The sequence below is a fragment of the Ammodytes marinus genome (genome assembly GCF_949987685.1).
Source record: "Ammodytes marinus genome assembly, chromosome: 17".
NCBI classification, from domain to species: Eukaryota; Metazoa; Chordata; class Actinopteri; order Uranoscopiformes; family Ammodytidae; genus Ammodytes; species Ammodytes marinus.
The window spans coordinates 19,421,045-19,437,857 of NC_137221.1; the positions used below are offsets into that span (position 1 = coordinate 19,421,045).

At 44.9% G+C, this 16,813-nt stretch overlaps 2 protein-coding genes across 4 annotated transcripts; one reads left to right on the forward strand and one right to left on the reverse strand.

The window, feature by feature from the left end:
• Nucleotides 1-809: 809 nt before the first annotated feature.
• sp4 (sp4 transcription factor) lies at nt 810-8,937 on the forward strand. Of its 2 annotated transcripts, none has more exons than XM_080045226.1 (7): nt 810-1,340; nt 1,638-1,708; nt 2,783-3,136; nt 3,253-4,444; nt 4,773-4,962; nt 5,557-5,756; nt 6,432-8,937. In XM_080045226.1, the coding sequence occupies exons 1-7, from the start codon at nt 1,334-1,336 to the stop codon at nt 6,725-6,727; spliced, it is 2,310 nt and encodes a 769-aa protein (XP_079901352.1). In that variant the 5' UTR covers nt 810-1,333; the 3' UTR covers nt 6,728-8,937. The 2 variants fall into 2 exon arrangements, with proteins under 2 accessions (XP_079901352.1, XP_079901353.1); XM_080045227.1 differs by having other exon boundaries at nt 5,563-5,756.
• Nucleotides 8,938-10,004: 1,067 nt separating this feature from the next.
• On the reverse strand, nt 10,005-16,750 carry cdca7b (cell division cycle associated 7b). Of its 2 annotated transcripts, XM_080045517.1 has the most exons (10): nt 16,643-16,750; nt 15,217-15,339; nt 15,026-15,123; nt 14,442-14,682; nt 14,254-14,316; nt 13,785-13,967; nt 12,091-12,246; nt 11,664-11,813; nt 10,707-10,843; nt 10,005-10,440 (listed from the first exon to the last, which is right to left on the reverse strand). In XM_080045517.1, exons 1-10 carry the CDS (start codon nt 16,658-16,660, stop codon nt 10,419-10,421), a joined length of 1,191 nt encoding a protein of 396 aa, XP_079901643.1. In that variant the 5' UTR covers nt 16,661-16,750; the 3' UTR covers nt 10,005-10,418. The 2 variants fall into 2 exon arrangements, with proteins under 2 accessions (XP_079901643.1, XP_079901642.1); XM_080045516.1 differs by having other exon boundaries at nt 15,026-15,339.
• Between the last annotated feature and the right edge of the window lie 63 nt (nt 16,751-16,813).

Sequence of the window (16,813 nt, forward strand, 5' to 3'; positions counted from 1 at the left end):
CCAGTTTTGACATCTAGGCTACATTTGTTCTTTGAACCAACAGTCCAAAATCCAATTTACAACTTAAAGATAATATTCCTAAAAGATCACATCCTCAGATTTGAGAGGCCAAGACCAGTACGCCCTTAATAGGGTATTTGTGCGTGTTAATTAGCCTAACTTTAAGGGTGAATCTATTGTCAAAATATCTGCCTGGCAGTTCATTTTCTGTCCATCACATTACACAGCCTAATGTCATTTAGTCATTGTAATTGTCACATGGCCATAAGGACAAGCAGAAGAGAGACTGATGAGAAAAAAGTTCTTAAGAGCCAGAGAAAAAAAATGTAGGCCCATCAGCATAGAGCATAGAGGCAACATTGTTTCATTCTTTACAAAACACTTCAGTTCCGCTGCCTTCTCATCTTCCTCTCTCTCGTCTTTTTCAACAGGACTGTCACCCAAATGACACCACCACACAGCGTGCAGCAAGTGGAAACAAACACACAAAAACGCGCGCACGCACTTTCCCGTTCGCCCAACCCCCACAACACACAAGTCACCGCCCTTCCCTCTCGCTCTCACACCAACATGACTACCAAACACCGCCGCTGTTGCTGCTCGCCCGACACGCCGCGCGGCATCATGGGAGTTGTGGTCCCGCTCGCCTAATCCATCTCGAGAAGGCGAGGCCTCACCAAAATACAACTCCCATCTAGACCCTCGCACGCCGAGCCCCGTCGTCCAATCTGAATATGTGGGAGGAGCGTTTCCGCCCACAAAAGCCACAGCTATCTCACAGTATCTCCACTTAAAAAAAAAGAAAAAAAGGCAACTGGGCACGAATAATAGGGTATACGCGTTAAATACAAACAAGGACGGTTCGTTTTCGGTGCACGACGGACGGCGACGCGGCGAGAAGAGAAACGGCGGCGACAGGCTGGAGGCAGCGAAGAGGGTGTTGTCCTGATGCTTAAATGGAAGTGGGTGGGCCTCTACGGTCACACACTGACAACTCCACTGTGGATACAACGCTCTGACAAGCTCTAATTCGCTCGTTTATGGACTGGCTTTCCGGTAAAAGAGACATACAACGGGGCTGCGAGGGGGGGCCAACGGGCCGGGGACGGTCACCGTGTCGTGGGTTATTTCCGTTATTCGGGGGCTGCCTGCCTGCTTGTGCCTGCGCTCATTGGCACCGCCCTTCCTGGCCGGTGGGTGGTTTCGTCAAACGGGCAGATCCGCCACGGCCCAGCGCCGAAACATATAGGCCGTCCTCCGCCTCCGTAGCCTACCCGGCCGGCCTTCTACCGTGAACTACACCCTCCTCTCCCTCTCGGTATATTAATGCGTTATGAGTGGTAGGTACCCTCCCCCCCTCTCTCCGTCTCCACCCCCCTCTCTCTCCCCCCCTCTGTTTGACAGATAGGAGGCTCCCCCCTTTGATATTGATGATGAGGTTATCCCTCTCTGCCCTTATTGATCACATTTTAAATATGCTCGTTGTGATCAGTTTTGATCAGGGCAACTCAAGGGTCTCTACATGACTGTGTCTTGTCCTGGGAGCTCGTAGTTGTCAGAAATCCTCATGTTGTGCTGATGTTGTAATTAGGGAGTATTCTCACTTTTTTTTTTTTTTTAAACTCTCTCTTGCACAGACTCGAAGAAGGAATCACCTGGAACCGAAGGAGGGAAAGCATCTAAACGGGGGAAAAGCTCTGGATCGCAGGTAAATGGAAAATAAATGGTGGAGTTTATTGCAGTTGTGTGTACTTTTGCCTTGTCTGTAGTAGTAGGCCAAATATGTAGGCTACTCCTCCCTCCCTTCCAGCCAGCCAGCCAGACATCTCTGGGGGCGTTTCTCTGGTGAATTCCACTTCCTGCTTCTGTGCAGGCCTGCTGTGTGAGCCAGCCCTAGAGAGAGAGAGCTCCCTTGAATAGGCTTATATGGCTGTCACACTTCCACCACTGAACTTTTTTTTAAACTGTCGGTTGGAATTAGGGTCAAAATATATATTTTTTTCTCCTGCAGTTGGTTTTATGAACAACAACAACAACACAAAGGCAGTGAGCAGCTCTACACCTGTGGAAGCTGTATTTTCAGCTGCTTCCTTTTAGGTTGTGTACATATGGAGATCTTGTAGTTAAACGTGCACGACAAGCATTGTTGCCAACACGCTGCTGCTGTGTTTGTCGTAAGCATGGAGTGGCGTTTGCGCTCAGCGTTGAGAGGTGTACTATAGCATAAGAAATGTGCCCGCGACCTAGTTCCTTTGAAAGGAAGGAGAGAGAGAGAGGGAGAGAGAGAGAGAGAGAGAAGGCAGCATTTTCCTCCAGTGTTCTGAGAAAAGAGAAATGTGGTTTCACACACGCCCACCCACTCGCTTCCTGTAATACCGCCCACTTCCACTGACAGCTCTCCCTCCATCTCTCTCAGCTTTGTGTGTTTCTTTTTTTTCTACACCTCTCTTCTTCGCTATGTACTTTCTAAATTTTTCCCTGTTGTATATCCCCTTCCTTTTTTTAACTTACATGTGGTATCTTCTTGTTTACATATGAGCTCTGGATGTTTGTTTGTGTGTTTGTGTGTTTCCGGCTGTCTCTAACCCCTGACTGGCTTCTCCTCCCTCCCTCCTTCCCTTGTGACTCTGGTATAACCGTCTCTCTCTCTCTCTCTCTCTCTCTCTCTCTCTCTCTTTCTCTCTCTCTGTCTGTGTGTCTCTCTCTCTCTCTCTCTGTCTCTCTTTCTCTCTCTCTCTCTTTCTCTCTCTCTGTCTGTCCCTCCTTCCCACCCCTCCTCTAGGACTCCTCGCAGCCCTCTCCGTTGGCCCTGCTAGCGGCCACCTGCAGTAAGATTGGAGGGCAGGGTGGAGGAACTGAGGGGGCCCAGGCTGGGGCTGGGGCCCAGCAGATCCAGGTCCAGGCGGGTCAGCTCCAGCTACAGGCTGGGCAGCTCCAGGGTCAGATAGTGCTGGACACGTCTGGGGGTCAGGCCCTGGTGCCCCAGCAGCTGGAACTGGTCCCGGCTCAGTTTACGGGGAACGGCTGGCAGATCATCACCACAGCTCCCACTATGGCCAAGGACAACACCAATCAGCCTGTTGCCGTGACGGTGGCCACCACCTTGGCTAGTGATAGCCTGCTTGGCGGTCGCAAGGTGAATAGGGTTGGGGGGAGGGAGCAGTGAGTTTGAGCAAGTGTTTCATTGTTGTCTATCAATGACTGTCCTATTATCCATACTAAATATATCACTGCTTCTTTCCTGTTGGGTAGGTAAAACCAGCAGGCGGGATCACCACCATAGCAGCCAATCAGCAACAGCAACAGCAGCAGTTCCAGATCATCCAGGTTCAGAACCTGCCTAATGCGGGGGGCGGGGTCCAGTATCAGGTCATCCCTCACCTTCAGACTGCAGATGGACAGCAGATCCACATCAGCCCCGCTCACACCTCCTCCTTCGGGGCTCTGCCCGAGCAGGTCCAGCTCATCCAGACCCAGAGTCCCAGCCAGACCCAGGCCATCCTCCAGCCAGCCAACCATCAAGCCATCCTGACCAGTACAGCCAATCAGACGGTCCCACTGCAGATCCGCCCTGCGCAGTCTTTCCCTCTTCAGCTGCAGACTCTGCAGAGCGCCCACCAGACTCCGGTCATGACCACTGTACCCATAAACATCGGTGGCATGACCCTGGCTTTACCTGTGATAAATAATGTTGGAGGGGGAGGGGCTGTGCAGCTTATCCAATCAGCAGACGGCACATTCTCTGTGGCCAATAGCAACCAGTTGGTGACAACAGCATTGTCCGGGTCGGCTCCCGCTACAGCGTCCACCGGCTCGACGATGGCAATAGCGGAAGGCGAGTCGGACGGGACACAGGTGATATCTGCTGGGTCAGAGGGTGGACAGGCAGACAGCCAGGTGCAGAGCAGTGAGGCAGACTGTCAGAGTCAGAACCAGGCCAACGGGCTGCAGAACCAGGGCGATACAGCAGGCACCATCCAACAGGTGATCGTGGGCCAGATGGGCCACCAGCTGGTGCAGCAGTTCCAGCTGCAGCCTCAGGCCCAGGGCCAGCAGCAAACTCAGCACATTCAGACCCTGCAGCTGGCCCCGGGGCAGACACTGCAGCCCATCCAGGCCTTCCAAAACCAAGCCCAGGTCCTGATCCGCACCCCGACCATGTCCCCCTCCGGGCAGATCACCTGGCAGACGCTGCAGCTGCCTGGTGGAGTGTCCCTGCAGGGCGGCCTCGGGGCGGCCATGCCCCAGCAGCTGACATTGGCCCCAATGTCTGGGGGGACCACAGTGGGGAGTGGAGGGCTGGTCTCCCTGAGTGGAGCTCCACTGACGCTGAGTGCAGCACAGATCAACCCAGGGTCTGGGGTACAGACCGTCAGCATCGCAGGGCTGGGTACTGCAGGGGTTCAGATGCAGGGGGTTCCCCTCACCATTACTGGTCTACAGGGTAAGGGCTTTTAGAGGAACTGTGTGAATGTGTTTTGACTAATTCATTGCTGATCCATATATTACTACCACAAACAAAGATGTAACTTATCTGCAATGCTCAGTTGTGTTGTACACTACTTTCTACATGAACGATTCACAGCCCAACTATAGCAGGTTGTCCTGCTGGCTCAGTCAAATTACATCTGGCACTTTACTACACTTTTAAGGACTGTTTGAGATACGTTTTTCCCCCCAGCTTTCTCTATTGTCGTATTTCCTTTAGACAGTACAGCACCTGTTTCCAATAGATATGTTTACACATTTTGTCATTTTCAATCACCTCTCAGGTCAACCACAGGGTCAGGATGGGATCAAAGTGCAGTCGTCTCCGGTGACGGTCACCGTGGCATCAGGCTCGTCCCTGAGTCCAGACCAGCTGGGCTCCGTACAGAGTTCTTCAGACCAAGAGGGGCTGCCCAGCAAGAGGCTTCGACGGGTCGCCTGCTCTTGTCCCAACTGTCGGGATGGAGAGGGAAGGTACTGTTAAGAACACATTACAAACACAGAGATATGTGTCAGATCACTTGAAGATACACACTGTAAATTAAGTTAAAAGAAATACAAATAGAGTGTGTTTCACCCCACCTGCAGTTCTCACTGAGCCACTTTCAGTTACAAAACTAAATTAGATTGTTTCTTGGTCAGAAACCTGGAACTACATGCACCCAAGTTTATACTTGATCCAAAAGGATTGATGACCCATGGTGGTTTGACCGATGGTCAGAACACAGTGCAGCTTGTATACTAAAGTGAGAGATCCGACCTCTCTCCACCCAGCACTTCACTCATTGTAATGAGGAGCTGGCACCCGAAAAACGCACACTGCGAATATTCAGAGACCAGTCAAATGTATTCATCCATTCTAGAATAGTCGGTGAATCTGGTTTGGTTTTTTTCAAAGTCTGACTTGTTCAGATTTATTTAATTTATGAAACAGACTGTTTATCTGCACAATTTAATTGTAGCATTGTGCACGCAAATGACTTTTGTAACCACATACTCACAAGCACATTCATACACACACAGACACACAATTCTGCTCACATCTAACTGAAGTGTTTCTTCTCGCAGGAACAGCGGAGACCCCACAAAGAAGAAGCAGCACATCTGTCACATGGAGGGCTGTGGGAAGGTCTACGGCAAGACGTCCCACCTGAGGGCTCACCTGCGCTGGCACACCGGGGAGAGGCCCTTTGTCTGTAACTGGATCTTCTGTGGCAAGAGGTTCACCAGGAGCGACGAACTGCAGAGACACCGCAGAACACACACAGGTTAGAAGAATGAGACATGGATGGAGAAGTTGGGGTTTGATAGCATTGGATGGAGTTTGAATCCCCGACTGAATCCCAATTTAGGCTGCAATTTAAAAAAAATAGTAAAAGAAAAGAAACTTGACTTGCAACTTCTTAGAGCCCAAGATGTCATCACCAGATGTCATCATCAGTCACAAACACATGATATAGATGTTCCGTTTATAAGGAAACATAAATAATAAAGTGGCAAACAATTACACAATCAAACAGTTTCAGAGGCTTGAACTACACACTGTAGGATGTTTTTTTTTAGATTACAAAAAAAGGTGGGAAAAAGGAGTTCACACTTTTTTTTTTATGTCAATCAAAAGGTAGTTCAGATCTAATTTTCTACTTTAAAATCCCATATTTTAACCCTTTTGTTTGGATTTTAACAAATAACAATTTCCCCATAACTTTTATTAAAATAATTCAATTTCCTGTCCAACAGCTACACATGTATTTAGTCATCAATAATTAGCAAGTCCAATCTCTAACCGAGCTACAAGAAGGAAGGCCTCAACCAAAGCAGGTTTTTTTTTTTTCGGACACAGTATCTGTAGAAAACCAGGGATCCTTTTTCCTGATCACATTGTTCCCTAAAAGAATAATAATAATAAAAAAAAAAATTCTCCGTCTTATCCCCCTCTGTAGGAGAGAAGCGCTTCGAGTGTCCCGAATGCTCCAAGCGTTTCATGCGCAGCGACCACCTCTCCAAGCACATCAAGACCCACCAGAACAAGAAGGGCGGCGCGGCGGTGGCCATCATCACCACCGACGACATGGAGGACGACGTCGCCGCAGAAGAAGAAGAAGAAGAAGGCCAGGCCGCCTCCCCTCAGATTGTTGCCGTGGCGACCCTCTCCCGTGGCGACTCTGACCCGGCCACACCCACCACCTCTAATCACCTGGAGGAAGAGGAGGAGGAGGAAGAGGAGGAGTTTAAATAGGCAAAACCCCCCACTTCTGTCGCTTTGCAGGAAGAAAAAAAAGGCTGACTTCCTGTTTTTTTGGGAGTTCTTTGCAGAGACTGTAAGGGTAGTGGCGACTTGTTATTTCTTCTTCTTCCTTTTTACATTTTTTTGGACTTCATTCTACATTCTTTTTTCTCATGAAAAGGGACTCAAAAGAGACGGGATCATGCAATGGACAGAAAAGCGAAAGATATACAAATCACAATCTAAAAAAAAATAAACTAACACATTAGTATCATAAATTTAGTCTAAAAAGGTATGAAAGTTAGTTTGGAATTTATAAAAAAATGAATCTATAATAATAATTTCCATGCGAAAGGAATGCAAGTTGTGTCTAGATTAGCACAAGACAGCGGGGGAACCTGCTGAATCTAAAACCATCTGACATGGAGAGCTTTTTTTTTTGTGGCTCTGAACAGAATTCTAACTCTATGCACAAAGTTGTGTTTCCTGTTTCATACCTGTCAGACAGTGCTGAGGGTCAATCATGGTACAGGACTGTTTCAGATCATTGATATAAAGCAGGGGGGGGGCGGTCTGGGTGGTGGTGGTGTGTGTGTGTGTGTGTGTGTATGTAACCTGTATGAATGAGTGATTTGTATTCCCATGCCCTCATGGAGAGGATCTACCTAATCTTAATTTATATTCATGGTTCAGGTTTAGTCCTCAGATCAGATTTCAGGTGTTGATTCCTTCGAGACCAGTCAACGGATAAACTGTTATTGAAGAAGAGAGAGAGAGAGGATAATTCTAGGAAAAAAAAAAAAAGGAGGAGGAGTCAAGGGGGAAAAAAGCACATATAAAAAAAAAAGATTTATAAATAATGCATTCCTTTTGAGGCACAGTGGCCATTAGAAAGAAAGAATAAAATAAAAAAAAAAGGTTTCTATAGAGAAATACAATCTAGCTTTCTACAACTTTGTTTGTGTAGTGAAAGCAATACTATAAATGACAATCCTAGTGAAACCATGTTTACATTGTCAGGGGGGAAGTCTTTCTCTTGTTAATAAAAAAAAACAAGCCAGTTCGCTCCAAGATTAGGACATCTGGAAAGCCGGGTACTTTGCAGATACCACACGGGGGGCTTTTAAACATTTCAGCTGCCTCCGTCCATCCAGTGAGAGTTTGTAACTTTCGATGGATTGCCATTATGGGATGGCACGTGGTAGATGTAAGGGCAGTCACCGAAGTTGATTTTTTTTTCTTTCTGTGCTCCGGTGACAATCTCTCTCCACCTCTTAACCCTGGCCCTGTGACCCCCATGTACCACAATTGCCTTAACACAAGCTGTTGTACACAGGGCACTCCAGAGTTAGGTGGATGGAGACAGAGAGGGGGAGCGAACATGGAGAACAGAGCACAGCACAGAGGGTGAGAGAGACAGACGGGACGAGAGCTGTGGTTAGGAGTGGGTCGGGCTATTTAGCTAATGTGGATATTACGAGATGTTTTTATGGTGGTGTTGCTCCGTGTTAGTCCAGTGCGTACATTTCTTTTTAAATTAAAAAAAAAATACTTTTATTTTATAGAGTTTTATCATTTGTTTTAGAAAAAGTTCAAATAAATCCCCCTCCCCACTATGTTAACACACAGGATCCCAGAGTGTGTGTACGGCTAATTTATTATTTATCCTTGATTTGTACTATTTGCCTTTTTGCTGTACTTTGTATTTTGTGTGCGTTGATTCCGAGGTTTGTGTACAGCATGTTTTTGAGTTTTTTTGCCGTAGTGCTGCTTCTCTCTTCTTTACTCTTTTGTGCTTTCGTTTTTCGTTTTTCTACGTCCGACCATTTCTTCTTCTTCTTCTCTTTGCGCCATAACTTGTTTTTGGAGAAAAATAAATAACAAAAGAAGAATTAAGCAAAAAAAAAAAATCGTCGTTTCCAAGTTGAAAAGGTTGATACCAAACAAATTTAGATGTTTTTGGTAATATTTTGTGTGACAACCAACTTTTGTTTTCCCTTTGATATTTTGTAGTGACATCTCATTTGTAAAATCTTTTTCTAAAAAGATGTTTGTTCGTCTCCATGACATTTGATAATGGGTTTTTTGCCAGATTAGCCTTAAAGGCTCCAGTTAATTGATATTTTTAAAAACTGGTTTGTACAAATGTGTTATGTCAAGAAAAAAAAAACTTCAAGCAGAAAAGATGCTTTGCCTGCATAACACTTGACAATAAAGTGATAAAAACGGTCTTAAATTCCCCTCTGGTATTTGTGTGTGTTAATCAGATGGGAACACTTTGTCCTCATCACACAGAAACTACATGTGTACACACACACACACACACACACACACACTCTCTCTCTCTGTACTGGCTAATCTCTCAGCTGTGTTGTGACAGCAGGGATGATGGAGTATCTGTGCTCCCTCTGGGGAACAATGACTGTGCAACCAGCTACTGTTTCTGTTGTTGACAGACTCCACATAGATGCTGCAAGGATCTAACATGTGACCGTTCAGTTACTGGATAATCTGTCCTATACCAATGTTCCTCAAAAAGACACAGCTGCTTTAACGGATGGAGGTTGTTGGTTGGTTTTTCCCCCAGATGAATAATAAGCCAATAAACTGTCTATCCCAAGACAACAGGCCCCGAGTGACTTGAGCAAGTTCATTGCCAGGGCACTTTAGACTGTCTTAACAAAAAGTGTGTGCGTGTAACATGCAGTTAAAGAGCACCCTCTGCCAAGTCACTCAAATTAAATATACCTTTATTTGACAACCTTTCTGTCTTTTTATGACATTTTGAGGTTTAATGTGATGAACTCTTAAAAGTATTATGAGGACAGGATTTTTGTTATTTTGACTCCATTATTATTATTTTTTCACTTTGGATAATAAATGACACATTGGGACTACAGAGCTGGGAGAACACAGGATTTGGACACCGGGGTGAAATGTTGTCCAGGACTGGCTCTGCATGAACTCGAGTGTGTACTGTAGGACTGAGACTGAAGATAGATCAGTAAGACACCAGGGATTAAATCAAAATTGTAATAAACCTTTTCTCTCATGCCAGTGATGCCTGCCTGGTTAAGATCCAGGGACCTCAGGTTGACATCCATCCTGACCCCACTCATCAACAGCTACACAGCAGCTTGATTTCCCTGACATTATGGTTTAGTACTGGAATTTGTGAGAGCCAAAAACATGCTTCTGACAGACAACAGACAGCAGGAATGTATAAAACAGAAACATGGCAAATTATTTTAGATAATGCCATTCTTTATTAAAATATACAGTGGACTGACAGGAATGCTGTGAAGTTACTCACTTACAGAAAAGTAGTTGGCTATAAAACGGCTCCTTTTGCATCCGTAACACAGAAAATAACCACACCTTACTATTGGTTCAAGTGAACATCCCAAGAGTAAAGTATTCAAATGGAAATATACAACTCAAAACTGAGTGCCGACTATAAAACAATAAAAACATAAACATCTTATGCAGCCTTAAATCTGGGTATATTAAACATATGAACAGTGTATGTGCCTTCAAAAAAAAAAAAAAAAAAATCTATTTTTTGCTTCCGTTTCTCTAGTTAGATAAAAGGTTGATCTACAACTAAAAATGTGCATTAAAACGAGTTCTACAGTACTGTACTGTGCAGCACGAGAGCCTCATCCAGGTGCCAGCTGCATGAGCAGGTTCTCCTCTCTGGACTTCACTGCAGCTCCTTCTGAATGCTGCGATGGAGACAGAACCATACATTAGCTCTGTGTGCTTTCACAATAGTCTGAAGTAAGGCTGCGACCAGGGGTCATTGTCATGCTCGATCCCTCAGAAATGTTTCCAAATCATCAATAAACACTTACTCATACTAAATGCACATTTCTAATGGTTGTTTTACACTCACTGGGCATATGTTCTGAATTACAGATCTAAAAAGGTTCATATTTGAGGGAAACCCCATTAGGTGTGTAACAATAAACTGCTGAGTGAGGTGGCGTACCTCTCCAGATACTCCTGGACGTTGTCGTGGCCGCTGTAGCGAGCCAATCCCACCAGGATGCCGGTGGGACAGCGGCCTTCCTTCTTCCGACACAGACTGCAGTTACACACCCCTCTGCAGATGGGACACGACCAAGTCTGCAACAAAACAGTCCAAATGTAATGTTGCTGACCAATGGTGTACTTACTCTACTTCAATTTTAAATAAGAACAAAAAGATGTCACTGGTTTTCAAACAGCAGCTAACATGCTACTCCATGTAAACGGTGGATAATATAAAGTAATGAAAAATAAATCCACATTGGGATGACAGCTCTTCTTATCAAACATTCAACAGTTTTCAACTTATTTTTTTTAATCTTTTAGTCTATTTCCAGCTTGGACACAGTATCTTTATCATGACCTTACACAGCCCTTTTTTTCTGGGATTTTTCAATATTCGAGTGAAGTTTGTAACTCAGTGCTGCTTTTATTTAAATCAAAACACAAAAAATAAAATGTATTGCTAGAAATTCAAACTGGATCAAACGTTTTCCCCACCAGATGTAGGGTGTTTGAATGAAATTCTAAAAGCATTCACCAACCAGATATCAATCAGCATAAAAGAAAATGTATTCAAATTAAAGCCCTTCCGAGTTAATATTTTTTCCGTAACCAGTGCATTACCCCAGTAGTAAATCATAATATTCTTATGCTTGCTGTCACATATTATTTGACTTTAATTGTCACATCAGTGCGTTTTTTCCCCATAAAATGAATAAAAGAAAATAATAATTATAAGCATAAAAATGTTTGTTTTTTATAGATTTATTTGTAACTGCTTTTTGTAAAAAATTCAGTCACTAATAAAACTTTTTCGTTTCTGGCATCTTTTTCAGTCTGTAGAGACTCTAAATTCGCCCCCAAGTTGACCAAGTCTTGTGTGTTGAATGTCTAACGTGTGTGTTATAGTACTGACCGGGTCTAGCAGCACATCCCTAACCTCCTCTCCGTAGCGGTTCTTCAGGCACAGCCCACAGAACTGGCCTTTGCCCCCTACACAGAAGCCACTGCGACACACTGTCTTAGTGTCCAGAGTCTTCTGTCTGCACTGGTGGCATGAGCTGCCCTGGAAGACAAAGAAACACACACACACACACACACACACACACACACACACACACACACACACACACACACACACACACACACACACACACACACACACACACACACACACACACACACACACACACACACACACACACACACACACACACACACACACACACACACACACACACACACACACACACACACACACACACAGACAGTGAACAACTGTACATATATATTGTGGTAAAGTACAGACAGCACTAAATGAGCTAAGGCCTGAAGTGACTTACATTCTCTTTGTCCCAGATCTTGTCTTTAGCTCGGTAGCATATGTTGTCCAGTTCTTCTTTGGTGATGTCGTCGACTGACCTCACCTCATACTGGCTCCTCCTGTGACTGTGGCTTCTCCTCTTCTTCCGTCCCCCATCCACATGTTCATCGTCCACCTGACCAATCACAACCCGCAGGTTAAACCAACAGAACGCAGACAGGGCATTGCTCTGTAACTACTAGGGTTTTAATGTAAACTTTTATACAAGCAAAAACAATGTTGAGAATACACATTCTCCTGAATCACTGACTCCACCTTTAACCCCATATGTCGAGCAAGTCCCCCCCCCCATATTAACTTCATTGCAGTAGCCCCTTTTACACAGAGATTGCGGCATATTGACGGAACAACATCACTCCAATATGCCGGCTTTGCTTGCTTCTGTGTTATTTACACAGAACCAAGCAACGCCGGCCTGCTGGCGCATCAGTAGTCCCTTTTACACAGCGCTCCGGAATGAAAGAGGTGCTTGTAAACAGCGTCAGGTGTGACGTAAACATTTAGCGCCGCGCCGGTCAGCTGCTTTACAACAACAACAATGGCCGGTGAATTGAGAGCAGAAGTGCTGGAGCTTGCAGTAAGAGGGCCGTATTTTACTGTCCCCACGATGTGCCAGTTGATCTCGCTACGCGCTGAGTCCAACATCACTGGGACAGTTAACCAAACTGACTAAATCAATCCGACCGCTTCACCTCTGTGTGTGTGTGTGTGTGTGTGTGTGTGTGTGTGTGTGTGTGTGTGTGTGTGACAGGTTGGTTGTGAGCGAGTCTCTTTGTGAGGGCAGCGATCTGCCAATCAGACATACACATACACACAGTGTGTGAAGTCACGTTACTGTAGACAGAAATAAAGTGTGGATATACGCTCAGACTTAGGATAATAATAGCGGCGGCGGAATGTGTTAGCAAAACAGTAGCTCTGTGGCTAACAGCTGAGCCGGAGCCTTCAGTCAGCTGAAGCAGACAGTCTAGCGGGGCGAGCAGACTATTCCCCCGTTACTAGGTCGACCTTCAAGCTGAACAAGAGCCCTCCGCTGCGCGTCGGGCTCCTGCTTCAGCTAGTCGGTCTTTATTTCTAGCAAGTGACCCGTTCGCTATACTTTATCCCTTACTTAGCCTAGCCTAGCTTTCCATTGTACAACTTCTCCTGGGCAGAAATAGACTCATACACTCTGCAAAATGAAGCGCGGGGGTTTGGATTGAGCAACGGACCTTATGATCAGCTAGATTATACACCGTTCCTTTTATTTTGTGATTTTTACGGGACATCAGGCCGCCGTGGTTAATGTTAAACACACGTCCTTCAACTGCTAACATGGTCGCATGTTTAGAACGTAGACTATGGAACATCAAACGCCCCCCTGTTCCGCAACAACAAGCTGGAGCATTTAAACAGAGAGGCGGAACTGATCGTGTCGGGAATCTTACTACCCCCCGAGGTAGTAAAATTCCCGGAACGATCACTCGCGCCTTTCTTCCCTCGTTCCGCAACTGTCGCATTTACACAGCTGGGGGGAGGGCCGAAAGGCCGGCATATTCCCGGCTTTCACTGGCTGTGTAAAAGGGGCTAGTGTTTCCCACAGCACATTATGGTTAAGCCTGGACAAGGCAATCCGCCCGCCTTAACTAAAGTAGTGTGTGTTGCACATGGTACCTCCAGCAGCCTCCTGATGTCTACAGTCCTGGGGCTGCGGTGGGGGGCTGGCTCACTCTTTGGCTCCACCCCAAAGTTCTCAGGAGGGCGGGCCTTACGGGACGGGTTCCTCCTCTCTGTCCCAATCTCTGCTTCAAGCTTGCGTTTCCGTGGCGTTGCCTTCTCTGACGCTCGCTTCTTCTTCTGCAGAAATACAACAAGGAAATGTTCTGAGCCACTCTTTAAAAAAGGCATAATAGGTCATTCTGGAGAATGTTTGTTGACAAATAATTGAGTTTCTACAATACTTTGGAGGAAAAGAATCACCCATTAACGTTAAAATTGACAACATTAGTTATTACCGAGTTGTTGCATTAACTGTTCATAATGTACCAGAGTAAAGAAAAAAGACGGTTGGATGCTGAAAGCTGAGCGTATCTCCATTTTTCTTGAATGATTGTATGAATCCAGTGTTGGTGCGCACACTCACTTGAGGGGTGGAGGGCAAAGCCATGTCAGCCATGGTGTTCAGATCAGCAAACAGCTTAGCCAGCTGAAAAAGACAACACATAAGACCAGAGTCAAAGGACATCAAGCAAGGTGAGGGACGGATATCATTTTACTATACAGATCTGTGAAGAGCTTGAGAAAACTCTCATAGTGGTAACGGTTCATTACCATGGCCTTGTTTTCCTGGATGTTCTTGTCTCGTTTCCTAAGGCTCCGAGACAGGACTTCCTCTTCGTCCTCCTCCTCCTCTTCATCTTTCTCCTCCTCCTCCTCTTCTTTCTCTTCCTGCTCTACCTTTATCTTCTGCCTGCCTCTGCCTCTCCGTGGAGGGGGAGTTTCTGTGACAGGCTTTTTGACACTTTTCTCTTGCGGTTCCTGTTTGGGGGCAGACACTCTTTTGACAGGAAACCTGTGGAGCAAGATTAACATTAGATCCATTTTTCTATCGTTGGAGAATCAACACAACTGATTGCAAGGGTTCAGGACTTTTAATGCGAGACAAATAATTCATCTTATGGGTGGTTGTAGTGGGATATCTTGAGGAAATGTTAACTGATTTTGACCAAAAGTGATATTGACAAAAAGTGTTCTCCACCTTTAATGCTAGCAGCACTTAGGGACATTGAAACCTACACAATTTGTGCACACTGAATTCGTATTTCAGCAAACAGAGCCAACTTCTACATACAGATCTAGGAAAAAGCTAATCAGATGTGATCTTTAATAAAAAAAAGAAAGTGCAGCAAACCTACCTCATAGCTATCAATAGACTCTTCCTCTTTGGTGGGGGGGCCTCTTCTCCATCAGAGTAAAATCCTGTGTCCACGTCGCTGTCCTCCGAATCCACCACCTGGAGAAAAGCAGAGAGAAAGGGGCCTGCTGTAGTGTGTTGCTTTGGCTGCACTGTCGCACACATTGTCAGTGAACATGACACTTTACAAACCTTGGTCTTTGGCCGTTTGTCCTCTTCATCGCTGAAACCTTCAAACTCCTCCTCCTCGCTGTCCGACTGGCTGAACAGATGGACCAGCTCTGCAGTGATGAACTTAGATTTGAAACGCTGAGCCTGTTGGCATTCATAATATCAAGCATTACATTGAGCTAGGTTTGGTGGAATAGATGACATATTCTACATGTATTCACTGTTATCCTCACAACACAAAACTACAAATCAGAATTGAACTGATAAATATTGTTACATTACTGACTGTGATAACAATTCACTTCCAGTACACAACTAAGTACATTGTTCATCCCAGTAACTTGTAGAATTCCATCAGTGAAGTGCTGCAGATAACGTAGTGAGAGAGCTTCACCTTTGCTGACTTTAAAACACTTTTATTTTGTATTCAAAATGCTTCGCTAAAAAGGTTTTGATAAGGAAGGATGTAAACTATAACACATTGCCAAACCACAAGAATACACACAATGTGTTACTCCAGCAACACTTAATGTTAACAATGACATAATAAAATGGAACAGGAACAGACACTTAACCCTTGGACTTTGTTTACATTGGCTTAACTTCCTTATTGGCGAGGGTTACACAGACCCAAATGCCATATGCGAAATAAACAAGTATTTATTCAACCATTTCATTGTTATGTTACAAAGCTATGTGTGACACATATAGACCAAATATTCATGAAATTAAAAAAAATAAAATTATTTGACCAGATTTGACAGCTAGGATCTGAGACCCAGAAAAGAAAAGAGGGCCTGGGGCCCCAAACAGATTGTTAGGGTAAAGTGTTAACAGGTTATTCTTTCATGGCTTTCTATGCCAAACTACGTCTTTGATATGTGCAAGTCTGTAATTAAGAGTGTAAAATGGCATCAAATTGTGTGCGATCCATGTATTTGATGACCTTGGTTGGAACTTGTTTATATCTGCTGAACCACCCAAATAAAGGGGTGTTGACCTCCGACCTTCCTAAAAGGAGGCAGGGTGACACAGATTGGACCGTTACAGATTTGACAAAAACATTGAGCATGCTGGACCCTAACATAATTCATGTTCTGGCATTGAAAACCAAAATGTAAACTATCACTTGAACAAAGATCTATACCACGCTTCACGTGTCAGCTAGCTAACTGGTGTACCATGTAAAAACCGAAAAAACCATGAACAATTTTCAAATGGTGTGCAACCCATAACATCACTAGGCCTACATAATGTCTGGGATACAGAACTGAAAGCTATAGCAAAAATAAATATGCAAATTCACAATGGAGGGGGTTCAGGCCCAACAATCAAACTGCTTGGGTTAACAACAATGGTGTTCATTTTGACTAATTTGGGATTTTCCTCACAAAAGCACCAACCGGGAAAAGTGAACTACATTTACACGCAATAACATGCGGCTTACCTTTGATGTAAGAGTCATTTTATCTCCGTTGTGTGGCAATTTTCCGTCCTGCAGAAAGTTTTGTCTTGTTACATTAAAACCAAGAGTGGAGAGGTGGATTTAAAAATGAACTACTAGACAGGCTGGTGATTGCAAAAGTAGGGTCGATGTTGTCGGTCGGTTTTTACATTC

What these genes read in the sequence shown, in the direction of transcription:
- sp4 (XM_080045226.1), top strand. An exon ending in CACCATTACTGGTCTACAGG is followed by an intron (nt 4,445 to 4,772) that starts GTAAGGGCTTTT and finishes ATCACCTCTCAG; the next exon opens with GTCAACCACAGGGTCAGGAT. An exon ending in ACACCGCAGAACACACACAG is followed by an intron (nt 5,757 to 6,431) that starts GTTAGAAGAATG and finishes CCCCCTCTGTAG; the next exon opens with GAGAGAAGCGCTTCGAGTGT.
- cdca7b (XM_080045516.1), bottom strand. An exon ending in AGTCTATTGATAGCTATGAG is followed by an intron (nt 14,683 to 15,025) that starts GTAGGTTTGCTG and finishes CTTGCTCCACAG; the next exon opens with GTTTCCTGTCAAAAGAGTGT. An exon ending in GGGATGTGCTGCTAGACCCG is followed by an intron (nt 10,844 to 11,663) that starts GTCAGTACTATA and finishes GTTTTGTTGCAG; the next exon opens with ACTTGGTCGTGTCCCATCTG.